General features: G+C 46.1%; 1 protein-coding gene across 3 annotated transcripts in view; it reads right to left on the bottom strand.

Moving 5' to 3' along the window:
- The window catches only part of AFG2B (AFG2 AAA ATPase homolog B), a 33054-nt gene extending 24128 nt beyond the window's left edge, over positions 1-8926 (bottom strand). Inside the window, exon 1 of one of the 3 annotated variants that reach the window (XM_069766055.1) lies at positions 8854-8926. In XM_069766055.1, coding sequence (XP_069622156.1) covers positions 8854-8865 — 12 coding nt within the window. In that variant the 5' untranslated portion in view covers positions 8866-8926. Of the gene's footprint in view, positions 1-1664; positions 2203-8853 lie in introns of those variants that run through there. The other 2 variants (XM_069766056.1, XM_069766054.1) reach the window with 2 other exon arrangements.
- Between the last annotated feature and the right edge of the window lie 18646 nt (positions 8927-27572).

The raw sequence follows: 27572 nt of genomic DNA, 5'->3' as shown, positions 1-27572 counted from the left end.
TCAGTGCCAAATCCTAGCAGTGTGTACATTACCAGTAGGATTAAGCACATTGCACTGCTTGCAGAATATTTCCCCAGGGTTTGTCCAGGATTGTGGATAAAGTCTGCGATCACTCTAATCCTCACAGCGTGCACAGTGCGCACTGTCGGGATTCTCTGGTTCGGGGGAGTCATGTGACTGCAAAGATGCGATTTGCAAACGTCCTGCCACATTCTACCTATATGTGTTTGACTGTGATCAATTCACTTTTATTGAGAGGGACCACACACGTCTAGTCATGTGACTGCATGTATACAAATCAAGTATTTGAAGTCACATGACTGCCGGCTCCATTCACTAGCCTTGACAGTACGCAGAGCTCACTATTGAAGGATTCACAAAGTGACTGCAGACTTTATCCACAAGCCTGGACAACCCCTTTAAGGCTCAGATTAAGGGGGTATATCAGATTTAGATTCCATGGTTAGGGGATAACTTTGTGATGACTGGGGCCCAGTATGTAGTATGCATGGAGCAGCAGTGCGCATGATCGACCACCACTAAGACCCCTGTTCTCAGGATCAGTGGGATTCCAGCAGTCGGTCCCCAGTGATCACGAAGGTATCCCTTATTGTGTGGACTGGGGATCGGGTCCAAACTTGGCACAACCCCTTTAATGTCTTAAATGTTGCTTTAGACAGTATTAACCCCTTACCGGCATCGGACGTACTATACCGTCCGATGCCGGCTCCCCTGCTTTGATGCAGGGCTCCGCGGTGAGCCCGCACCAAAGCCGGGACATGTCAGCTGTTTTGAACAGCTGACATGTGCCCGTAATAGGCGCAGGCAGAATCGCGATCTGCCCGCACCTATTAACTAGTTAAATGCCGCTGTCAAACGCAGACAGCGGCATTTAACTACCGCTTCCGGCCGGGCGGCCGGAAATGACGTCATCGCCGACCCCATCACATGATCGGGGGTCGGCGATGCTTGTATATTGTAACCATAGAGGTCCTAGAGACCTCTATGGTTACTGATGACCGGTGGCTGTGAGCGCCACCCTGTGGTCGGCGCTCACAGCACACCTCCATTTCTGCTACATAGCAGCGATCAGCAGATCGCTGCTATGTAGCAGAGCCGATCGAGTTGTGCCAGCTTCTAGCCTCCCATGGAGGCTATTGAAGCATGGCAAAAGTGAAAAAAAAAAGTTTAAAAAAATGTGAAAAAAATAAAAAAAACATAAAAGTTTAAATCACCCCCCTTTCGCCCCAATCAAAATAAATCAATAAAAAAAATATCAAATCTACGCATATTTGGTATCGCCGCGCTCAGAATCGCCCGATCTATCAATTAAAAAAAAGTATTAACCTGATCGCTAAACAGCGTAGCGGGAAAAAAATTCGAAACGCCAGAATTACGTTTTTTTGGTCGCCGCGACATTGCATTAAAATGCAATAACGGGCGATCAAAAGAACGTATCTGCACCGAAATGCTATCATTAAAAACGTCATCTCGGCACGCAAAAAATAAGCCCTCAACGGACCCCAGATCATGAAAAATGGAGATGCTACGAGTATCGGAAAATGGCGCACTTTTTTTTTTTTTTAGCAAAGTTTGGAATTTTTTTTCACCACTTAGATAAAAAATAACCTAGTGATGTTAGGTGTCTATGAACTCGTACTGACCTGGAGATTCATAATGGCAGGTCAGTTTTAGCATTTAGTGAACCTAGCAAAAAAGCCAAACAAAAAACAAGTGTGGGATTGCACTTTTTTTGCAATTTCACCGCACTTGGAATTTTTTTCCCGTTTTCTAGTACACGACATGCTAAAACCAATGATGTCGTTCAAAAGTACAACTCGTCCCGCAAAAAATAAGCCCTCACATGGCCAAATTGACGGAAAAATAAAAAAGTTATGGCTCTGGGAAGGAGGGGAGCGAAAAACGAACACGGAAAAACGAAAAATCCCCTGGTCATGAAGGGGTTAAAAATGTGTGGACAGAAAAGCACATAACAGACTGTAAAAGCGTTATAGCTGGGTATATACTGAAAGCGCGTAAGCAGCCAACATGGAGGAAGGAGGGAAGCAGCGCACCGCTGTGCTAAAGCATGGAAAATAAATAGCGACCCAACCTTGTTCAGCGCATGCCCGGATGTGCGCGCAGACCGGACGCATCACGGAGTACGTCATCCAGACGCGACATCACTTCAGTGGAGGAGCTAACACGCGAAAGATCACGTGAGCGGAAGTCCTGTCACGTGGCCTCTATTCTGCCGACAGTACTCATGCCTAGATGCTGTGCTGCACGATCCGGCGCATGCGCACTTATAAATATGCTAGAGAACTAGACCGGGGCAGGAGGGTTGGAGAAAGAGTTGCTACTGGGATGCGGCCCTGGTTGGGCTGATAGAGCGGATGGTGAAGATGGATTGTATTGTAACAATGGCGCCCACTGAATATTAAATGCAAGGATGGAATCAGATGTGTATAATAATTCCACTCGTGATAAGCAGTCACCAATGTACACGCGTGTCAGCATAGGAGGAGTGACTGGAGTAGTGACTATGGCCGACTGGGTGGGCAGGATGAGTGAGGGAATGTCCCTGTGATGGCAGCACAGCACTATAGGAGACTCCAGTGGTCAGGGGCGGAGGGCATTCCTGGGGAAAGTTGTGCCACACAGGTCGCATAGCCCCATTCTGCCCATCCCCCGCCATATTGGTGTAACTGGCCGGAAATTGTGCGAATACCAAAAAAGTCACAATAGTTTTGCGCAATTTCCTTGTTGCATAAAATACTGTGACATTAAGTTGTTTTCTATAGAATTCTGTTGAAAACACCTTAAAGGGAGCCTGTCACCCCCAAAATGGAAGGTGAGCTAAGCTCACCGTCATCAGGGGCTTATCTACAGCATTCTGGAATACTGTACATAAGCCCCCGATGTATCCTGGAAGATGAGAAAAAGAGGTTACATTATACTCGCCCAGGGGCGGTCCGGGGCTTCCCATGTTCTTACAATGACGTCCTCTTGTCTTCACGCCGCAGGCGTACTTTGTCTGACCTGTTGAGGGCAGAGCAAAGTACTGCAGTGCGCAGGTGCTGGGCCTCTCTGACCTGTCCCAGCAACTGCGCACTGCAGTACTTTGCTCTGCCCTCAACAGGTCAGACAAAGTACGCCTGCGCCGGAGCTGTGACAAGAAGAGGACGTCATCGTATGAACATGGGAGGTCCCGGACCGCGACGCCCATCGGACTGCATCGGGACCGCCCCTGGGTGAGTATAATCTAACCTCTTTTTCTCATCTTTCAGGATACATCGGGGGCTTATCTACAACATTCCAGAATGCTGTAGTTAAGCCCCTGATGCCAGTGGGCTTAGCTCATCTTCGATTTTGGGGGTGATAGGTTCACCCGTGCACACATTCAGTAAATGGGTGCAGAAATTTCTGCACCATTTCTGCAGCTCTTGGCAGGAAGAACGCACATTTTTTGATTAATTTGAGCGAAGTAAATGGTGAAAAACATAGGGCAAAAACGCACACAGAATTCACATGCTGAAGATTATTTTCTACACCGAATCTGAAAGTAAAAAATACTCAACGTGTGCATGACACTTCAGGTTTCTCATTCACATTGCTGGTTTCAAGGTTGCACCAAGCAACGTGTGCACAAGCCCTAATGAATCGGCCCCTTCAATTATTCTGAAACAACCATTAGGCTATGTGCACACGTTGCGGATTTGGCCCTACAGATCCGCAGCAGTTTTCCATGCGGTGTACAGTACCATGTAAACCTATGGAAAACCAAATCTGCAGTGCATAAATGCAGCGGTTTATTTTCTGCAGCATGTCAATTCTTTGTGCGGAATTCGCAGCATTTTACACCTATTGCATTATAGGAATCCGCAGGCATAAAAACGCAGGCAAAATCCGCAGAAAACCTGCAAGTAAAATGCAGGTCATTTTACCTGCGGATTCTGCGGAAAAATCCGCAACGTGTGCACATACCCTTAGGCTCATCTGAGCCCTGTCAGAAAAAAACTGATCTCACAGGGATTTTTCCTGATACATTTGCAATTCCTTAACATAGGAAACGCTTATTTTGTACATTTTTACATTTTATTAACTTGATGAATAAAAACAGATGCCATATGGATGTACAAAGCAAATGACAGTACGGATGGAAAATCAACGATTTTTCTCAATTATTGTCAGATGATTTTTTTTCAAATTTGATTTTTATTGAAATTTTTAACATACCAATGAAAACAAATTCAACAAACATGTTCAAAACATTTAGAACTACAGGCGACCACAGGAGGAATTATGTTCCAAAGTACACCACTTACAAGACAGGTCACAAAGCCCAGACATCATTGTGTAGCCAATAGTTGAACATAGTAAACTGGGGGTCACATCAGGACTCAGGGGATGGCTATGGAGTAGTGTAAATCGTGAAAGGAGGAGGGTAAAAGTGGGAGATAGAGAAGTAATTGTGAAGACACATCGGGGAGAAGACGAGAACAAATGGGGGATAATGGAGGAAATCGAGAGGCGGACATGAGGCCAGGTATCAGTAATAAGAAAAGTGAGTTGCAAATGGCAGAAGCTGAAAATGTATTACCCATGGTTGGAGCTGTAGAGAGGGGATGTTAGGAAAGGTGCACCAGTTAAACCAATTTTGACCCTTTCCTCCTGGGAATGAGAAATCAGCATTTCCATGCATTGTGCCATGGCTTTTTCCGAAAACCATTCCTGTAGAGATGGAACGTCTGAAGGTTTCCAGTGACAGGGATCATTGTTTTAGCTGCTTGAAGCAGATGTCTTAATAGCTATTTCTTTTTGCTTCAGGTTTTTTAGGGACTACCACTAAGGTGACTTCCAAAACAATACCAGGGCTGAACAAGACCACCAGGTGTGGGCCATTGTGCCCTCTTGTGCTCCGCAACTCCAGCACAAGTTAGAAATGCGGTACTTGGAAGCCATTTATGCAGAACCGAGGGAACCCGATACACCTGGAAACAATTTTATAATTTGTCTATTGGATTTTGGTTGTGATGAGGGATTTATGGGAGAGATGGAAACATCTACCCCACTATTCATCTGGGAATTTCAATTCTAGCTCCGTTTACCAGGCTCTGCAAAAATGAGGAAGGGAATCCAGCTCTGGAATTGAAAGTAGTTTGTATAAAACCGAGATTGCAGATTTTTTGAATGTGGATAGGGGACATGCAAGATCTCTTAGCAGTAACAAGGGAGCGAAATAACTGTTAGAGTTGGGTATATTCAAAGTTTTAATACAATGTGTGAGTTTTACCCCATAAAATGGCTGAGAGGGAGAATAGAGTTTCCAGGGGGAAGCAGCTTGACACAAGTGAAGGGGGGCTTTTTTGGAACTATTAATGCATTAAAGGATGAGCCTGTAGGAAATCCAATAGGTGTGTGTATGGAGCAGCTACAGTCACTGCTCACTATACAGGGAGCTGCAGCTGTAAGCATGCCCGAACATTTTGATTGACGGCTCACTGTACACAGCTGCACTGCGGAGCCAGCTGTCAATCAAAGTGCTGTGGCATGCTTACAGTATAGTGAGCAATGTCTGTATCCGTTGCCTGCACCACCCTATGACTGAAAGCAGGCTGCTCCCGGGACAAAATAAGTTAATTTTCTTCCAGTAAATGCACTTTCACAGTCATGTGAATGTACTCTTGGTAACGGCACCAACCTAAATCTCAGGCTATGTGCACACATTGCGGATTTTGCTGCGGATCTGCAGCAGTTTTCCATGCGTTGTACAGTACCATGTAAACGTATGGAAAACAAAATCTGCAGTGCACATGCTGCGGAAAAAAACGCGCAGAAATGCAGCTGTGTTTTTTCCGCAGCATGTCAATTCTTTGGCTGTGTGCACACGATGTGGATTTAGTGCGGATCCCCAGCGGATTTTTACACGTAGAAACGCTGCAGTTCTGCAAAGTGATTTACAGTACAATGTAAATCAATAGAAAAAAAATGCTACTTCTTTTGTGCAGAACTGCAGTGTTTCTGACCCCTTCCATTATAGAAATCTGCAGGGGTAAAAAACGCAGAAAATCCGCAACAAAAACGCACAAAATCCGCATAAAAACACATCAAATCCACACCTGCATTTTCTGCCAGGAGATGCGGATTTTGTGCAGAAAATTCTGCACCCCAATCCACAACGTGTGCACATAGCCTTTGTGCGGATTCCACCTGCTCCTCAATAGGAATCTACAGGTTAAAACCGCAGGTGGAATCTGCACAAAAACTGCGGTAAATTCGCGGGTAATCCGCAGTGCTTTTTACCTGCGGATTTTGCAAAAACAGTGCGGAAAAATCCGCACACCAATCCGCAGCGTGTGCACGTAGCCTAACACAGACCGCTTCGTGGTCAGCACTGACACAGGTAGAGATTTCACAGTTCCGCCAGCAATAGGATTGCTGCAGTTGGTGATTGGCTGCAGTGATCAGGTAACTTGATCAGCACGCCATTGCATCTGAGAAAAACAGATAATAAGCTGATGATAACAATGGGACCACAGATAAAAAAATAAATGAAAATAAAATCTGGCAGAATGATAAAAAAATATTTTTATACGAAAAAAACAAATGAATGTCTGATTGACAACTTATCGGAGAAGCATTGTGGATGAGAAATACCAATATCTCTATCAAAATTTGTTGAGAAACGTGATTTGACCAGCACTGCGGATGTTAAATTGACATCTCAATTTATATTGTGGATTTCATCCTTTGCAAAGCATAGAACGATGTGTGAGGCAAATTCACAGCATTTCCTCCTGCAAAATCTACAGTGTTTTTTTTTTTACCAGTGTGGATTTCCTTCTGTGGAATATCTGCAGCAGAGAAGCCCTGTGGGAACGTACCTTTAATGAGATTGACTGAGTCTCTAATATTGATGACTTCTCTGTAGGATCAGTCATCAATATCTGACTGCTAGGGGTCCAACATCTGACTCCTCCAGTGATCAGCAGGAATTACCTCTGGCTGAAAGAATAGCAGCTGATCTTCAGGTCTCATCAGTGGCTGCTGTCTACATCCAGAGCTGATCTGATATTGATGACCTATCCGAAGGTCGGTAGGAACTTAAATACCTTCTAACCTTAAAATCTCCCTCTTACAGTACATATATAATACTATATAATGATAACGCCCATAAAGTAATGGGGGACCTGTTAACTAGCACCACTCCAATTCATCCTACACTCTGCTGCCCGACTTATCTACCTGTCTCCCCGTTATTCCCCAGCCTCTCCTCTCTGCCAATCCCATCACTGGCTTCCTATCGCCCAGAGACTCCAGTTCAAAACCCTTACAATGACATACGAAGCCATCCACAACCTATCCCCTCCATACATGTGACATGGTCTCCCGGTACTTACCTACACGCAACCTCCGATCCTCTCAAGATCTCCTCCTCCCCTCTCATCTCTTCTTCCCACAACCACATCCAAGACTTCTCCCGTGCTTCCCCCATACTCTGGGACTCTCTACCACAACACATCAGACTCTCGCCTACCATAGAAACCTTCAAAAAGAACCCGAAGACTCACTACTTCCAACTATCCTACAGCCTGCAGTGATCCTCAACCTACTGAACTGCTACACAACCAGCTCTACCCTCTCCTAGTGTATCCTCACCCATCCCCCGCAGACTGTGAGCCCTCGTGGGCAGGGTCCTCCCTCCTTATGTACCTGTTTGCCTTGTATTGCTCATGTTTACTTGTTTTTGTCTATATTTGCCCCCTTTTCACATGTAAAGCGCCATGGAAGAAATGGCGCTATAAAAATGTATAATAATAATAACTGCATACACATGTGGTCAAAACTGTTGGTACCCCTTGTTTAATGACAGAAAGACCCACAATGGTCACAGAAATAACTTGAATCTGACAAAAGTAATAATAAATAAAAGATCTATGAAAATGAACAAATGAAAGTCAGACATTGCTTTTCAACCATGATTCCACAGAATTAAAAAAAAAAAAGCTCATGATATAGGCCTGGACAGAAATGATGGTACCCCTGAAAATAATGTGACAAAAGGGACATGTTAAATCAAGGTGTGTCCACTAACCAGCATCACTGGTGTCTACAATCTTGGAATCAGTGAGGCCTGTATATAGGGCTACAGATACTCACTGCGCTGTTTGGTGACATGGTGTGTATCACACTCGACATGGACCAGAAGAAGAGAAGGAAAGAGTTGTCTCAGGAGATTAGAAGGAAAATTATAGACAAACATGTTAAAGGTAAAAGTTATAAGACCATCTCCAAGCAGCTTGATGTTCCTGTGACTACAGTTGCACATATTATTCAGAAATGTAAGATCCATGGGACTGTAGCCAACCTCCCTGGACGTGGCTCTGACCTAAATCCTATTGAGGGTCTTTGGAAAGAACTGACACGTGCCATCTGGAAGAGGCAACCTTCAAACACAACACAACTGGAGCAGTTTGCTCTTGAGGAGTGGGCCAAAATACCTGTCGAGAGGTGCAGAAGTCTTATTAACCTGATCGCTAAACAGCGTAGCGGGAAAAAAATTTGAAACGCCAGAATTACGTTTTTTTGGTCGCCGCGACATTGCATTAAAATGCAATAACGGGCGATCAAAAGAACGTATCTGCACCGAAATGCTATCATTAAAAACGTCATCTCGGCACGCAAAAAATAAGCCCTCAACGGACCCCAGATCATGAAAAATGGAGACGCTACGAGTATCGGAAAATGGCGCACTTTTTTTTTTTTTTTTTAGCAAAGTTTGGAATTTTTTTTCACCACTTAGATAAAAAATAACCTAGTCATGTTAGGTGTCTATGAACTCGTACTGACCTGGAGAATCATAATGGCAGGTCAGTTTTAGCATTTAGTGAACCTAGCAAAAAAGCCAAACAAAAAACAAGTGTGGGATTGCACTTTTTTTGCAATTTCACCGCACTTGGAATTTTTTTCCCGTTTTCTAGTACACGACATGCTAAAACCAATGATGTCGTTCAAAAGTACAACTCGTCCCGCAAAAAATAAGCCCTCAAATGGCCAAATTGACGGAAAAATAAAAAAGTTATGGCTCTGGGAAGGAGGGGAGCGAAAAACGAACACGGAAAAACGAAAAATCCCCTGGTCATGAAGGGGTTAAAAATGTGTGGACAGAAAAGCACATAACAGAAGTCTCATTGACAATTACAGGAATTTTTTGATTGCAGTGATTGCCTCAACAGGTTGTGCAACAAAATATTAAGTTAAGGGTACCACCATTTCTGTCCAGGCCAATTTCATGAGATTTATTTATTTTTTATTCTGTGGAAGAATGGCTGAAAAGCAATGTCTGACTTTCATTTGTTCATTTTCAGAGATCTTTTATTTATTATTACTTTTGTCAGAGTCAAGTTATTTCTGTGACCATTGTGGGTTTTTCTGTTATGAAACGAGGGGTACCAACAATTTTGACCACGTGTGTACATTTATACTGAAGTCAGATCCCATACAATATGATTGCATGTATATGACAAGCACATGAGGCCCGATTTATTCAGACTGTGCATGCTAGTCTTAATGATGGGCATGCTGGAGTAAGATATGCCCAATTCACTGTAGACACACACAACTTAATTAAAAAGATTATTATTATTATTATTACTATATAAATAATAATAAAGATGCATCTGACAACTGGCAAAACTATTAGGACAAGAGTAACATTTCTGGCCTAAGCTACTCCGCTCTTGTTTGTACATGTTTCCTCTTAATTGTAAAGTACTGCAGAATATGTTGGCACAATATAAGTAACATTATTATTTCTTTGCAGAATTGGCCATGAAGTAAACTGCTATTCTATCACATGACCACAAGATGGCAACAACAGCCACATATTTCATGTGACTATAGCAGTGATCAATTGCAGCATGCGGACACTATGGAGTAGTGGTTAGAAACTTTATCTGCAGCAGCAGCTGCATATTGGAACATACACAGCTCAGACAATCTCATTGCTATAAGTAAATGTGCCCTTTTTCAGGAATTCTGTTTTTTTGTTACATTTGTGTGGTGATATTTCCCCATTTTGAGCTACTAAAATGGGGAAAAATACGGTATAAAAAGTCGCTCATGACAGACTTTCCAGCTCTTTAGTGTTTTGGTTCATTTGGCTCAGCTCAGTAAGGCCTCATTCACACACATTAGTATTTCTGATCATTTCAGTGGGTACAAAAAGTATTCATACCCTTTAACTTTTTCACTCTGTTTCATTGGAGCCATTTGGTGAATTCAAAAAAGTTCATTTTTTCTCATGTACACTATGCACCAAATCTTGACTGGAAAAAAACAGAAATGTAATATTTTTGCAAGTTTATTAAAAAAGAAAAACTAAAATATCACATGGTCTTAAGTATTCAGACCCTTTGCTCAGTATTGAGTAGACGCACCTTTTGAGCTAGTACAGCCATGAGTCTTCTTGGGAATGATGCAACAAGTTTTTCACACCTGGATTTGTGGATCCTCTGCTATTCTTCCTTGGAGATCCTCTCCAGTTCCTTCAGGTTGGATGGTGAACATTGGTGGACAGCCATTTTTTACCTTCTCTCCAGAGGTGCTCAATTGGGTTTAGGTCAGGGCTCTGGCTGGGCCAGCCAAGAATGGTCACAGAGTTGTTCTGAAGCCACTCCTTTGTTATTTTAGCTGTGTGCTCAGGGTCATTGTCTTGTTGGAATGTGAACCTTTGGCCAAGTCTGAGGTCCAGAGCACTCTGGAAGAGGTTTTCATCCAGGATATCTCTGTACTTGGCCACATTCATGTTTCCTTCAATGACAACTAGTCATTCTGTCCCTGCAGCTGAAAAACATCCCCATAGCATGATGTTGCCACCATACTGTTTCACTGTTGGAATTTAATTGGGCAGTTGATGAGCAGTGTCTGGTTTTCTCCACACATACCGCTATGAATTATCACCAAAAAGTTCTATCTTCGGCTCATCAGACCAGAGAATCTGGTTTCTTATAGTCTAGGAGTCCTTCATGTGTTTCTTAGCAAACTCTACAGTTAGGGCCAGAAATATTTGGACAGTGACACAAGTTTTGTTATTTTAGCTGTTTACAAAAACATGTTCAGAAATACAATTATATATATAATATGGGCTGAAAGTGCACACTCCCAGCTGCAATATGATAGTTTCCACATCCAAATCGGAGAAAGGGTTTAGGAATCATAGCTCTGTAATGCATAGCGTCCTCTTTTTCAAGGGACCAAAAGTAATTGGACAATGGACTCTAAGGGCTGCAATTAACTCTGAAGGCGTCTCCCTCGTTAACCTGTAATCAATGAAGTAGTTAAAAGGTCAGGGGTGGATTCCAGGTGTGTGGTTTTGCATTTGGAAGCTGTTGCTGTGAGCAGACAACATGCGGTCAAAGGAACTCTCAATTGAGGTGAAGCAGAACATCCTGAGGCTGAAAAAAAAGAAAAAATCCATCAGAGAGATAGCAGACATGCTTGGAGTAGCAAAATCAACAGTTGGGTACATTCTGAGAAAAAAAAGGAATTGACTGGTGAGCTTGGGAACTCAAAAAGGCCTGGGCGTCCACGGATGACAACAGCGGTGGATGATCGCCGCATACTTAATTTGGTGAAGAAGAACCCGTTCACAACATCAACTGAAGTCCAGAACACTCTCAGTGAAGTAGGTGTATCTGTCTCTAAGTCAACAGTAAAGAGAAGACTCCATGACAGTAAATACAAAGGGTTCACATCTAGATGCAAACCATTCATCAATACCAAAAATAGACAGGCCAGAGTTAAATTTCCAGAAAAACACCTCAAGAAGCCAGCTCAGTTCTGGAAAAGTATTCTATGGACAGATGAGACAAAGATCAACCTGTACCAGAATGATAGGAAGAAAAAAGTTTGGAGAAGAAAGGGAACGGCACATGATCCAAGGCACACCACATCCTCTGTAAAACATGGTGGAGGCAACGTGATGGCATGGGCATGCATGGCTTTCAATGGCACTGGGTCACTTGTGTTTATTGATGACATAAGAGCAGACAAGAGTAGCCGGATGAATTCTGAAGTGTACCGGGATATACTTTCAGCCCAGATTCAGCCAAATGCTGCAAAGTTGATTGGACTTGCTTCATAGTACAGATGGACAATGACCCCAAGCATACAGCCAAAGCTACCCAGGAGTTCATGAGTGCCAAAAAGTGGAACATTCTGCAATGGCCAAGTCAATCTCCAGATCTAAACCCAATTGAGCATGCATTTCACTTGCTCAAATCCAGACTTAAGACGGAAAGACCCACAAACAAGCAAGACCTGAAGGCTGCGGCTGTAAAGGCCTGGCAAAGCATTAAGAAGGAGGAAACCCAGTGTTTGGTGATGTCCATGGGTTCCAGACTTAAGGCAGTGATTGCCTCCAAAGGATTTGCAACAAAATATTGAAAATAAAAATATTTTGTTTGGGTTATGTTTATTTGTCCAATTACTTTTGACCTCCTAAAATGTGGAGTGTTTGTAAAGAAATGTGTACAATTCCTACATTTTCTATCAGATATTTTTGTTCAACCCTTCAAATTAAACGTTACAATCTGCACTTGAATTCTGTTGTAGAGGTTTCATTTCAAATCCAATGTGGTGGCATGCAGAGCCCAACTCGCGAAAATTGTGTCACTGTCCAAATATTTCTGGCCCTAACTGTATATGAGTTTTCATATGGCTTGCACTGAGGAGAGGCTTCCATCAGGCCACTGCCATAAAGGCCCAACTGGTGGAGGGCTGCAGTGATAATTGACTTTGTGGAACTTTCTCCCATCTCCCTACTGTATCTCTGGAGCTCAGCCACAGTGATCTTGGGGTTCTTCTTTACCTCTCTCACCAAGGCTCTTCTCCCATGATTGCTCAGTTTGGCTGGACTGCCAGGTCTGGGAAGAATTCTGGTGGTCCCAAACTTCTTCCATTTAAAGATTATTCAGGCCAATGTGCTCTTGGCCAGTTCCTTTGACCTCATGATTCTCATTTGGTCTGACATGCATATCCTTGCCCGACTCGGGATTAGTACCTATGTGCGGGCTTAGCGGGTGTACCAATAGTCTTTTGTGGAGTCTCGTCCTGCCAGGTCTTAGACATATGACTTACTGCAGCTGGTAAAAAAAAATGGCTCCAGCCTGAGACCTTAACCCTGTTTCAGATGGTAGAGAGGATTGTGGTCGACCAACTGGTAAGGACTCTGGTACACCGCCACTCGGGACGTTATACAGGACACTGCTCCACTTCGGCTGTCACGTAAGGCTCCGCCAGCTACGGAGCCTGGGAAAAGTCCACAAATCTCTGTTGGGGCTGACCAGGACCAAGCCCGGGATGAGCGGGTGACCTAAAGTGAAGGTGACAGAAGTTCCATCTTCCCTAAAACGGCCTCAAGGTATAGTTGTGCCGCAGTGATCAGGTGCTGGCGGTGCCAAGGGCCCGGACATGTGGCTGCTAACTGCCCCCTTATGTCTGAACCCATGGACTGTGGGTATACTCGCCGTATGTCTTTGTATGCCCTGCCAGTCTGTACTGCCATTACAGGCACTGCCGGCAGTGAACCCCAACTGTTCCAGGTATTCGTAAACAGGTACCAAACAAAGGCCCTCCTGGACTCGGGGAGCATGGTGACTTTGGTCCATTGGTCCCTTGTTGCCGGGGACAAACCCAAAGGTCAGAAAGTGGATGTGATGGGTATCCATCGGGAAATCCAGGAGTACCCGACCACGGAGGTTAATTTTTCTACATCTTGTTAAGAGATTAAACATGTGGTGGGAGTGGTAAAGACCCTTCCATATGGGGCTGTGTTGGGAAGAGGCTTGCCCCTGTTCTGGTCCCTGTGGGAGACCAGGGTCAACCCTCCCAAGGTAAATGTTGTACCGGGCGTAGAACCCGAAGGTCCCAAGTCAGGGATACCTGCCATAGGGGCCGCCAACGTAGGGACAGAGTGTAACCCCGATAGGTTCCCCATAGAGGTTGTGGCAGGAGAGGATGTGGAGACCCCAGTGAACCCTGAGCTGGAAATGTTACCCGGTAAGTTTGGGACACCTCAGTTCCAGGGTTCCACTCAAAGACGCAGGGGTAAAAACCACACGTATAAAAAGGAAGCCGGGAGGAACCGGGAATATATGGTCCTGGAGGTGACTAGGGATGTACGCATGAGGAACCCTCTGGCAGCTGTCAAGGATGTGGCCAGGGGTCAGGGTAAAATGGATAGAGCTCTTGCTAGACAGCAGCGTCGGGAGGCTCAGGTTCGGGGAAAAAGGGGTACTGATGCAAGCCAGGAGTTGCCGGGGCAGACCGCTGCATTTCAGGGCAAAAAAGTCACCAAGGCACGGGTGTGGGTACAGAGGAAATTATACCAAGGGACCCCAGGCGGGTACTTAGGTCACGGGATGAGCTGCAGGGAATCCCAAATAAACAAACACAGTCGAGACCACTCAAAACTGGCCCAAAACTACTATTAGTAAGGAAAGTGGGCGTGTCTTCTGCAACGGAGAATGGGAAGGTGGGTGTTAGGAGTCGAGTTTCCTCTGCTGCACAGGGGGAATCTCGATCCGTCTCCGCTGCGGTCTCCCATTCCCCTCCAGCCGCAGTGGAGTCTGCTCAGCAGGGACGTCGATCCCAGCGTCTCGCTCAGTCTGACTCTGTGAGAAGAGTTATTGCTGCTTCTCCAGCTTCTGCCTTTGAAGCCTATTCTGGTCAGCAGCGAGCGGACTTCTCTGGGACTAAGTCCTTATCTGCACACACTGAGCATGCCCAGGGCAAGATCTCCCGTTGGAGATCGAGGGTCATGTGCTCAGGCTCTGCGGCACATTCCATTGGTCCTCTTGGCAGGTCCTAGAAGGGCAAAAGTTCTGTAGCCATTTCCTGTGCTGCAGCTATATAAACTGCGCATGACCGCACGGCCATGCGCTAGTATTGTCTTACAATTGATATGTGTGTATGTGTGAGTGCAAGTCGTTCTTGGTTACCCCTTCCCTATTGAATGTCTGTTCGCGGAAGGTGTACGGTTGCTATCTAGCGCCCGACTTAGCCTACTACACTAAACACACATCACAGCGTCCTGTAGCTGTGCCTGCCAGTACGGCGCCGTGCGCCTGCCTTGCGCTTTCCATACCCAAGTCTGGGTGGTTAGTGGCGTCCGTTAGTGCGGCATCGCTCGCGCACTTGTGCGCTTATATTTCTGAAGGTTCTCTACACACCCAGTTGCGGTGTTGTGCCAGCAAGGGCCTAATCGGGCTTCAATCCCTTCTGGGGTTAAGTCCGCTGGCCACTTGCTCGCTCTCTAGTGCGGTATTGCGGTCCTGTGAATTAACAGGATCGCTTTCCTCACGCTGGGTGAGGTTTAACCCACGCGTGTTTACTTTAGTGTACCGCTATAGAGTCTGCAAATTGCTAGCAGCAGGTTCTCACCTGCACGGTGGACCCCGGACTGCGAACGCATCTTCGTCACCTGTCTTGGTGCGTTCCGCCAGTCCTAACATAATACTAGCGCCAGGGTCTGGCTAGTAAATGGCAGACGGTCAGCGTCTACAGCAGTACATCCAGCAGCTGGAGGGTAGGTTGGCGGCTCTCGAGCGCACAACCTCAGCTGTGGACGTTACTGCTGTCGCTGTTCAGGCTGCAAGTGCAGCTGCAGCCAGTTTGTCCGCTGCCACCCCTGCTCCGACCTTATCCCGTCTCCCGCTTCCAGACAAGTTTGCTGGTGACAGTAAGCCATGTCGGGGATTCGTGAGCCAGTGCTCCATACATCTCGAGCTGCTGGCTGCACGTTTTCCTACGGAACGGGCGAAAGTGGGATTCATTATATCTCTCTTGTCGGGCAGGGCGTTGGAGTGGGCAACGCCGCTTTGGGAACGTGGTGATCGTGTGGTGCAGAGTGCTCCTATCTTCCTGGACGCTCTGAGGCAGGTCTTTCTGGGACCTCGTGTCACCCACGATATCGCGCTCCAATTGTTGGCAATTACTCAGGCTTCGTCCATGGTCAGCCAGTTTGCCATCCTATTCCGGACTCTAGCTTCTGAGCTGGAATGGCCGGATAAAGTCCTTATTCCGGTGTTCTGGAAAGGACTGGCAGATCATGTGAAGGACGCCTTGGCCACCAGGGAGATTCCCGCCACACTGGAGGAGCTTATTACTATAGCTACCCGCATCGATCTCCGTTTTAACGAGCGGAGGTTGGAGCGGACCCAGTGTAGGCAGAGGTTTCGGCTGGCTCCCATCTTTGCCAAACCTCTAGAATCTCCTGTTATGGCGTCCGACTCCCATGAGGCCATGGAGGTTTCTCGAGCGGGATCTAGGTCTCAGACCGCTCGAGTACCTGTGCTATGTAAAAATTGCCAGCAACCGGGACATTTCGCTAATAAATGTCCATGGCGGTCGGGAAAACGATCGCGTCTAGTGTCCATTGGAGGAGGTTCACTGGACACCGCGGCATTTTCCTCAAAATTGTCCTTTAAAGGGACAATCCTGTTAGGCACATCCACTCTTACAGTAGAGCTTTGTGTGGATTCAGGAGCAGAGGGAAATTTTATGTCTTCTGCTTTTGCTCAGCGCCACGCAATACCTCTGGCTATGCTAGCCAAACCAGTAACCGTGAGAGTGGTGAATGGGTCGACACTTCCATTACAGATCACACATCAGACTGTCCCTTTCACGTTAGCCATGTCCCCATCCCACCAGGAGACTATTTCCCTTCTTGTCCTTCCCGAGGGAATGGATGAGATTCTGCTGGGAATGCCCTGGCTTCGTTTCCACTCCCCACATATTGAGTGGACCTCTGGGAGGATATTGGGTTGGAGTGAATCCTGTAAGGGCAGATGTGTGAAAGAGTGCGTTCAGGTTTCCACCACTGAGATACCCGCAGATCTCTCTACTCTCCCCAAACACTATTGGTCTTATGCAGACGTCTTTTCCAAAAAAGCCGCGGAGACCCTTCCGCCTCACCGTCCCTATGACTGTCCTATAGATCTCTTGCCTGGAGCAGAACCTCCTCGGGGACGTGTCTATCCCCTCTCTCTCCCGGAAACGGAGGCTATGTCCCAATACATCCAGGAGAATTTGGCAAGAGGATTTATTAGGAAGTCAGTGTCACCAGCTGGGGCAGGGTTCTTCTTCGTACAGAAGAAGAATGGAGAGTTGCGTCCTTGCATAGACTACAGGGGTCTTAACGCCATCACCGTTAAAAATAAGTACCCGCTGCCCCTGATTTCTGAGCTTTTTGATAGGCTACGGGGAGCTAAGGGTATTTACCAAATTAGACCTGCGGGGAGCTTATAACCTGATTCGCATTCGTGAGGGGGACGAATGGAAGACGGCGTTTAACACCAGAGATGGGCATTATGAGTATCTGGTGATGCCCTTCGGGCTCTGTAATGCCCCAGCCGTTTTCCAAGACTTTGTCAACGACATCTTCCGGGATATGCTTTCCACCTCGGTCGTAGTCTATCTGGATGATATTCTCATCTTCTCTCCAGATATTGACTCCCACCGGAGAGATGTTGGCAGAGTCTTCGACCTCTTACGGGCAAACTCTCTTTACGCAAAGTTGGAGAAGTGTGTGTTTGAGCAGGAGTCTTTACCTTTCTTGGGCTATATCATCTCTGCCCAAGGATTGGCTATGGATCCTGCCAAACTACAGGCTGTGATGGACTGGCAAGAACCCCATTCACTTAAAGCGGTGCAGCGCTTTATGGGGTTCATTAATTATTACCGCCAGTTCATCCCCCATTTCTCAACTTTGGTAGCTCCCTTGGTAGCCCTCACCAAGAAGGGAGCAAATCCCAAAGTGTGGTCTGAAGAGGTCTCCAGGGCCTTTTCTTCTACTAAGTCTCATTTTGCTAGCGCTCCCATCCTACATCGTCCCGATGTCGATAAGCCGTTTATAATGGAGGTGGATGCCTCTTCCGTTGGTGCTGGAGCAGTCCTCTTCCAGAAGGATGCTCAAGGTCGGAAGCATCCGTGCTTTTTCTTCTCCAAGACCTTCACACCAGCGGAGAGGAATTATTCCATCGGGGACAGGGAGTTGCTAGCGATGAAATTGGCTTTCTCTGAGTGGAGACATCTCTTGGAGGGGGCTCGTTTTCCCTTTCAAGTATTTACAGACCATAAAAATTTGCTATATTTGCAAACAGCCCAGAGGCTAAATTCTCGCCAGGCCAGATGGTCCTTATTTTTCTCCCGATTCCACTTCACCCTCCATTATGTCGCTGGGGAGAAGAACATTCGAGCTGATGCTCTTTCTCCCTCTGTTGTGTCATCTGAGGAGGAGGAAGGAGAGCCTCGGCTTATTGTTCCTTCTGAGAGCTTGAGAACCGTGGCTCCGGTGTCGCTTGAGTCTGTGCCTCCAGGCAAGACTTTTGTGCCCATAAATTTGCGACCGGAGGTTCTCTCTTGGGCTCATTCCTCCAGGGTGGGTGGACACTTTGGGACTAAAAGGACATCTGAGCTGCTGGCGAGGACGTACTGGTGGCCGCATATGCTGCGAGATGTCAGGGATTACGTTCTGGCGTGTGTCTCATGCGCCAAAAATAAGTCTCCTCGACAACGGCCGTCTGGGTTACTCTATCCCTTGCCGGTGGCAGACAGGCCCTGGGAGATGGTCGGGATGGACTTTGTAGTGGGTTTGCCCAAGTCTCGCGGCTGTACCGTCATTTGGGTAATTACCGATCATTTCTCGAAAATGGTGCACTTGGTGCCGCTCCCACGGTTACCTTCTGCACGGGCCTTGGCAGCGTTGTTCATAAGACACATCTTCCGCCTACACGGCATGCCAGACAAAATTGTCAGTGACCGGGGTCCCCAGTTTGCGTCTCGGTTCTGGAGAGAGCTTTGTCGTCTTCTCAGCATTGAGTTAAATCTCTCTTCCGCATATCATCCCGAGACGAATGGGTTGGTAGAGAGGGCCAATCAGACTCTGGTCACATATCTGCGACATTTTGTTTCTGCCAGGCAGGATGACTGGGCATCTTTATTACCATGGGCAGAGTTCGCCCTTAATAACGCTGTAGCCGATTCCACCGGTCAGACTCCTTTCCTCCTTAATTACGGCCAGCATCCGCGGGTTCCTGTGCCTATGCCCGTGTCCTCTGCTGACTCCAGGGTGGCAGACTGGGCAGTGGAGGCACGGGACATTTGGGACCGCACTCAGGATGCCAGTCGGGCCTCGAAGGAGAGAATGAGGTCCTCCGCCGATGCACATCGGCGCCCTGCCCCGGCCTTTGCTCCTGGCGACTTGGTGTGGCTCTCCGCCCGTAACATCAGGCTGCGAGTTGAGTCCACTAAGTTTGCTCCTCGCTACTTGGGCCCATTCAAGGTCCTCGAGCAGGTTAATCCCGTGGTCTACCGCCTGGCTCTTCCTCCACGCTTGGGTATCACCGACACCTTTCATGTGTCCCTCTTGAAACCCGTATACATGTCCCGGTTTTCCGAGTCATCTGCCGGGACATCGGGTTCGTCTACGGACGATTACGAGGTGAACGCTATTTTGGGGTGCAAGGTGGTACGCGGCAAAAAGTTTTATTTGGTGGATTGGAAGGGTTATGGTCCAGAGGACAGGTCTTGGGAGCCTGCTGAAAACATTCGGGCCCCACAGCTCATTGCTGCCTTCGAGCGTAGCGAGGCCCAAGGAGGGGGGGGCCCTAGGAGGGGGGGTAATGTTAGGAGTCGAGTTTCCTCTGCTGCACAGGGGGAATCTCGATCCGTCTCCGCTGCGGTCTCCCATTCCCCTCCAGCCGCAGTGGAGTCTGCTCAGCAGGGACGTCGATCCCAGCGTCTCGCTCAGTCTGACTCTGTGAGAAGAGTTATTGCTGCTTCTCCAGCTTCTGCCTTTGAAGCCTATTCTGGTCAGCAGCGAGCGGACTTCTCTGGGACTAAGTCCTTATCTGCACACACTGAGCATGCCCAGGGCAAGATCTCCCGTTGGAGATCGAGGGTCATGTGCTCAGGCTCTGCGGCACATTCCATTGGTCCTCTTGGCAGGTCCTAGAAGGGCAAAAGTTCTGTAGCCATTTCCTGTGCTGCAGCTATATAAACTGCGCATGACCGCACGGCCATGCGCTAGTATTGTCTTACAATTGATATGTGTGTATGTGTGAGTGCAAGTCGTTCTTGGTTACCCCTTCCCTATTGAATGTCTGTTCGCGGAAGGTGTACGGTTGCTATCTAGCGCCCGACTTAGCCTACTACACTAAACACACATCACAGCGTCCTGTAGCTGTGCCTGCCAGTACGGCGCCGTGCGCCTGCCTTGCGCTTTCCATACCCAAGTCTGGGTGGTTAGTGGCGTCCGTTAGTGCGGCATCGCTCGCGCACTTGTGCGCTTATATTTCTGAAGGTTCTCTACACACCCAGTTGCGGTGTTGTGCCAGCAAGGGCCTAATCGGGCTTCAATCCCTTCTGGGGTTAAGTCCGCTGGCCACTTGCTCGCTCTCTAGTGCGGTATTGCGGTCCTGTGAATTAACAGGATCGCTTTCCTCACGCTGGGTGAGGTTTAACCCACGCGTGTTTACTTTAGTGTACCGCTATAGAGTCTGCAAATTGCTAGCAGCAGGTTCTCACCTGCACGGTGGACCCCGGACTGCGAACGCATCTTCGTCACCTGTCTTGGTGCGTTCCGCCAGTCCTAACAGTGGGTGGTCACGTAACAAAGTATGGAGGAGAAACATAAAGGGTAGGGATGTAGGCGTCAACCGATGGTTTCGGTCCCCACTTCAGGTTTTCAGTACAATGTTGGGCAGGGGTATCACAGGGTCATGTGGATGCCCTGTCACGCGCCCATGTGGGGTGACAAGTGTTCAACCCAACAGGTTTGAACAGAGGGAGGAGGTATGTGAGGCAGTGACTGGTGTTACCTGTAGGAGTCGCTGTATGTTTCCCCAGGATGCACACAGAGACGTATTGAGGTCATGAGAGGACATTGCAGTCACAGTCATAACTGTGGATGCAGTCTGTTTCATGCCTGCAACAGAGCATTGGGTGTGTCAGTGTGGAGTTGCATGGTGTAGAGCAGACAGCTCTGCAAAAGCACTACCTGTGTGAGGGAACACAGAGCCCAGCAAACGCCTTGCACCCTGCAGCATAATACGGTGGTGCAGTCGCCCTCGGCAACCGGACGCATTTATAGACTGTTTTGTTTTCCCAGCTGCAATCCAGAGGATACCGTTTCTGTTGTTTGTAAGTTTTTGGACATTAACCCTACGTTTAGTTTGAACTTTCCTGGGTCACTGCCTCATCACTGCATAGCGTGGACACTGCTGCACTACACTTGCTATAGTTCTACAGAGTGTAATTTTATTTGTTGGTTATATATGGAGAAGGCTTCACGTAGTTTGCTCTTGTACACACCAGTATTCTGTTTGGAAGTGTCAATCAGTCTTTTGATATGTATTTTTGGCCTATATGAGAAGACCAATACTATTAAAAACCTGTAATTGTTGCGCGGCTTTGTTGGAGATTTTGCATTGGGTGCACCAAGCTGTGGGTTACGCCATTTAGTCAGATCCCTGTGATTAGACATGTATTAACTATCTGGTGAATAATTAATATACATTATGTTATTAATAATACAACCACTTTAGTGTTCATGATTTGATTTTCAATTTGAACTAAATAGATTATTTCCCCTCTAATAATTTAATATATAGTGTCAACATATTCTGCAGCAATTTACAATTATGCAGAGACGTGTACGGACAATAAAGACAGCACCATATTCCGTTTATTTAGTGATAAGTAGTGATGAGCGAATATACTCGTTACTTGAGATTTCTCGAGCACGCTTGGGGGTCCTCCGAGTATTTTTTAGTGCTCGGAGATTTAGGTTTTTTTGCCGCAGCTGAATGATTTACATCTGTTAGCCAGCATAAGTACATGTGGGGGTTCCCTAGCAACCAGGCAACCCCCACATGTACTTATGCTGGCTAACAGATGTAAATCATTCAGCTGCGGCAAAAAAAACTAAATTTCAGAGCATCCAAAAATACTTTGAGGACCCCCGAGCGTGCTCGAGAAATCTCGAGTAACGAGTATATTCGCTCATCACTAGTGGTAAGACCTTGGCTTCGTGACCTCCCTGTTGTGTCTTGCATTCAGCCTGACAGCTGGGGAATACACAGGAGTGGACTTGTAGAGCAAAACCTGCTCATATAAAGGAGTCAGCTTGTTCACAAGCAACCCACCATTACAGGGCTGGCGTCAGCACCCGGCGCACCCGGGCAAATGCCGGGGCCCTGGCAAGAGAGGGGGGCCCACTCACGCTGTCATAGATACAGCTGCCGGCACAAGCATCTTCTCACTCCCTCACTCAGTGCAGCCAGGCAGGCAGCAGGCACATAGGGGTTAAGAGAACTCAGCCAGCCGTGACTTTGTGGGCGGAGAGAGCACGTTCTCCTGCTCTGCTCTCTGCCCCTGGCTGGCTGCAGTGCTCCGGAGTTCGGTCTGTGCAGAGAGTGGACATGAGCCTGGTTGTGAGGTAAAAGGCTGGCTGCCAGGACCTACCCTGGGAGCGTGACCGCACATTGCGTGTTCTCTATGGCGGGAGATGACTGAGCTACATTAGTTCCAGTGGGTCTCCAGGAGCCTGCAGTGCGGAGCTCTCTGGGATGTGGGGTGCAGCTGCAGGAATCCGGGGGTCTCCAGGAGCCTGCACTGCGGAGTTCTCTGGGATGTTCTCCTCCTGTATATATACATTGAACAGTACTACTCCTTTTATATATATATATATATATATATATATACATACACACTGCACAGTACCACTCCTCCTGTGTATATACACTGTACAGTACCACTCCTCCTGTCCTGTATATATACACTACAGTCATGGCCAAAAGTTTTGAGAATGAGACAAATATTAATTTTTCCAAAGTCTACTGCTTCATTATTTCTAATGGCAATTTGCATATACTCCTGAATGTCAGAGTGATCAGCTTAACAGCAATTAATGTACTTGCAAAGTCAATATTTGCCCAGAAAATGAACTTTAACCCCCAAAACACATTTCAACATCATTGCAGTCCTGCCTTAAAAGGAGCAGCTAACATCATTTTAGTGATTGATCCATTAACACAGGTGTGGGTGTTGATGAGGACAGGGCTGGCGATCAATCAGTCATGATTAAGTAAGAATGACATCACTGGACACTTTAAAAGGAGGCTGGTGCTTGGTATCATTGTTTCTCTTCAGTTAACCATGGTTATCTCTAAAGAAACACGTGCAGCCATCATTGCACTGCACAAAAATGGCTTAACAGGGAAGAGTATCGCAGCTACAAAGATTGCACCTCAGTCAACAATCTATCGCATCATCAAGAACTTCAAGGAGAGAGCTTCCATTGTTGTCAAAAAGGCTCCAGGGCGCCCAAGAAAGACCAAGCAAGCGCCAGGACCGTATCTTAAAACTGTTTCAGCTGCGGGATCGGACTACCAGCAGTGCCGAGCTTGCTCAGGAATGGCAGCAGGCTGGTGTGAGTGCTTCTGCACGCACTGTGAGGCGGAGACTCTTTGAGCAAGGCCTGGTTTCAAGGAGGGCAGCAAAGAAGCCACTTCTCTCCAGAAAAAACATCAGGGACCGCCTGATATTCTGCAAAAGGTACAGGGAGTGGACTGCTGAGGACTGGGGCAAAGTCATTTTCTCTGATGAATCCCCTTTTCGATTGTTTGGGACATCTGGAAAACAGCTTATTCGGAGAAGAAGAGGTGAGTGCTCCCACCAGTCTTGTCTCATGCCAACTGTAAAGCATCCTGAAACCATTCATGTGTGGGGTTGCTTCTCAGCCAAGGGAATCGGCTCACTCACAGTCTTGCCTAAAAACACAGCCATGAATAAAGAATGGTACCAGAATGTCCTCCAAGAGCAACTTCTCCCAACCGTCCAAGAGCAGTTTGGCGCCCAACAATGCCTTTTCCAGCATGATGGAGCACCTTGCCATAAAGCAAAGGTGATAACTAAATGGCTCATGGAACAAAACAAAGAGATTTTGGGTCCATGGCCTGGAAACTCCCCAGATCTTAATCCCATTGAGAACTTGTGGTCAATCCTCAAGAGACGGGTGGACAAACAAAAACCAACAAATTCTGGCAAAATGCAAGCATTGATTATGCAAGAATGGACTGCTATCAGTCAGGATTTGGTCCAGAAGTTGATTGAGAGCATGCCAGGGAGAATTGCAGAGGTCTTGAAGAAGAAGGGTGAACACTGCAGATATTGACTTGCTGCATTAACTCATTCTAACTGCCAATATAACCTATTGGTACTCATAATATGACTGCAATTATATTTCTGTATGTGATATAAACATCAGACAAACACTAATAAAAACCAGAGGGCAGCAGATCATGTGAAAATATAATTTTGGTGTCATTCTCAAAACTTCTGGCCATGACTGTACAAAGTACCGCTCCTCCACAATAGCTGTCACTCATGTAAGAAGTGAAACCTGGCATTGTACTATACATTTCTCTGCCGTATCTGGGCATCATGAATCGGGGTATGTGTTAAAGGTGGGGGCCCACTGAGACTCTTTCGCCCGGGGCCCTCAAAAACCTGGAGCCGGCCCTGCACCATTAAACCTCAGAGAATCTGTTTTACCATTCAGTGCACTAATTCCCGTTCTGTTGATAAATCTTGCTCAGGCAGACTTTGCATTTTCATCACACCATGATGATGTTCATAGCTGGCATGTGATGTCATTACAGCTCATTAACATTGGTCATAATAATGCAAAGAAAACCTGAGAACACACATCCTCCTGCAAAACTTGTACTGCATGGAAACCTCAGTCTGACAATCACTTTTTACTATTTTTTCATCTTATTGTATGAATAGGATCTGTAAGAAGCTTGTGTCATACTACAGAGTACAACCCCTGGAAAAAATTATGGAATCACCGACCTTGGAGGATGTTCATTCAGTTGTTTAACTTTGTAGAAAAAAAGCAGATAACAGACCTGGCACAAAACTAAAGTAATTTCAAATGGCAACTTTCTGGCTTTAAGAAACACTAAAACAAATCAAGATAAAAAATGTTGTAGTCAGTAATGGTTACTTTTTTAACCAAGCAAAGGTAAAAAATTATGGAATCACTCAATTCTGAGGAAAAAATTATGGAATCACTCAATTCTGAGGAAAAAATTATGGAATCATGACAAATAAACACACAAAAAAAACATCACTAGTATTTTGTTGCACCACCTCTAGCTTTTCTAACAGCTTGCAGTCTCTGAGGCATGTACTCAATGAGTGTCAAACAGCACTCTTCATCAATCTGGCTCCAACTTTCTCTGATTGCTGTTGCCAGATCAGCTTTGCAGGTTGGAGCCTTGTCATGGACAATTTTCTTCAACTTCCACCAAAGATTTTCAATTGAATTGAGATTCGGACTATTTGCAGGACATGACATTGACCTTATGTGACTTTTTTCAAGGAATGTTTTCACAGTTTTTGCTCTATGGCAGGATGCATTATCGTCTTGAAAAATGATTTCATCGTCCCCCAAACATCCTTTCAATTGATGGGATAAGAAAAGTGTCCAAAACATCAACATAAACTTATGCATTTATTGAAGATGTAATGACAGCCATGTCCCCAGTGTCTTTACCGGACATGCAGCCTCATATCATCAATGACTGGAAATTTGCATGTTTTCTTCAGGCAGTCATCTTTATAAATCTCATTGGAACGGCACCAAACAAAAGTTCCAGCATCATCACCCTGCCCAATGCAGATTCGCGATTCATCACTGAATATGACTTTCATCCAGTCATCCACAGTCCACGATTGCTTTTCCTTAGCCCATTGTAACCTTGTTTTTTTCTGTTTAGGTGTTAATGATGGCTTTCGTTTAGCTTTTCTGTATGTAAATCCCATTTCCTTTAGGCGGTTTCTTACAGTTCGATCACAAATGTTGACTCCAGTTTCCACCCATTCGTTCCTCATTTGTTTTGTTGTGCATTTCCTGTTTTTTTGAGACATATTGATTTTTTTCCGGTCTTGACGCTTTGATGTCTTCCTTGGTCTACCAGTATGTTTGCCTTAACAACCTTCCCATGTTGTTTGTATTTGGTCCAGATTTTAGACACAGCTGCCTGTGAACAACCAACATCTTTTGCAACATTGCGTGATGATTTACCCTCTTTTAAGAATTTGATAATCCTCTCCTTTGTTTCAATTTACATCTCTCGTGTTGGAGCCATGATTCATGTCAGTCCACTTGGTGCAACAGCTCTCCAAGGTGTGATCACTTCTTTTTAGATGCATATTAACAAGCAGATTTAATTTGATACAGGTGTTATTTTTGGGTGTGAAAATTTGCAGGGTGATTCCATAATTTTTTCCCTATGCTTGGTTTAAAAAAGTAACCATTACTGACTACCACATTTTTTGTTCTTGATTTCTTTTAGTGTTTCTTAAAGCCAGAAAGTTGCCATTTGAAATTATTTTACTTTTGTGCCATGTCTGTGGTCTGCTTTATTTCTACAAAATTAAACAACTGAATGAACATCCTCCAAGGCCGGTGATTCCATAATTTTTGCCAGGGGTTGTAGTACTGTGCCGCAGGCCCCGATTCATTAAGACTGGCATGGTACACACCAGTGTTAATGAACTTTGCCTTTTAGAAAATTTCACTTTAGGCCACTTTAGTGAAGTACAATTGTGCCAAAAGAAGCAACATTTTTTTATAGTCATAGAAAAAGCGTCAAGATAAGCACAGTGCAATGCCAGGTCCGAGGGAGGCTAGAGCCTCGCTCCCAAAATAAGTGCATAAATGCAAAGAAATGCATCGGTTGGTGAAATACTTCAATTATGACTACACAAAGCAACGTGGAGTACAAGAAACCACCAAGAAGATAAAACAAAAAATCATTTATTAAATCAAAATTACTTACAGGTAACATAAGCCAAATAATTTGGCACCAAAAGAGGGGAATAAGTACAGAGATATGCTGGCACAGCAGGAGAACCAAGACTAGGAACAATACGATCGCCAGAGGGGAGTCGGATAACACCTCAATTGTATGGATGCATGTGAAACCATCATAATGGTAATGGGTACAAGGAAAGGGCTAGTGATAAATAACAGAAAGAGTGTCGCATACAAAGGCCTCCGAACTCACAGGTACCCGAAGGTTGTTATTGCTCACCCATAGTAACTGGCATTGACCAAGGGTCCTCCTGCCGAACCCCTTGACGCGCTTTTCACGTGGATGCTTCTTCAAGAAGGGGAATCATTCATTCAATTAATACATTTTTTTTTCTTTTATCTTCTTGGTGGTTTCTTGTACTCCACGATGCTTTGTGTAGTCATTTTTTTAAGGTAATTTTTTTTTAATTATACCTTTACTCAACCCCTAGCAAAACTGTGTCCGCTTTGTGTCACGATCACCTGCAGCCGCTGATGCGGCCCAGCCCATAGACGCCCCCATGGCGACCTCAGAAGGCGTGGGGCGCATGTCCCCCGGGCACACAATACGGACCCTTTATACTGCAGAGGGAGACCCGGGCTTATCCTAACTAGGGGAGGGCAGAGACCGGGGTTCTGT

This window comes from Ranitomeya imitator, chromosome 4 (genome assembly GCF_032444005.1).
Source record: "Ranitomeya imitator isolate aRanImi1 chromosome 4, aRanImi1.pri, whole genome shotgun sequence".
Classification (NCBI taxonomy): Eukaryota; Metazoa; Chordata; class Amphibia; order Anura; family Dendrobatidae; genus Ranitomeya; species Ranitomeya imitator.
This window is presented reverse-complemented; position numbering and strand designations above follow the sequence as displayed.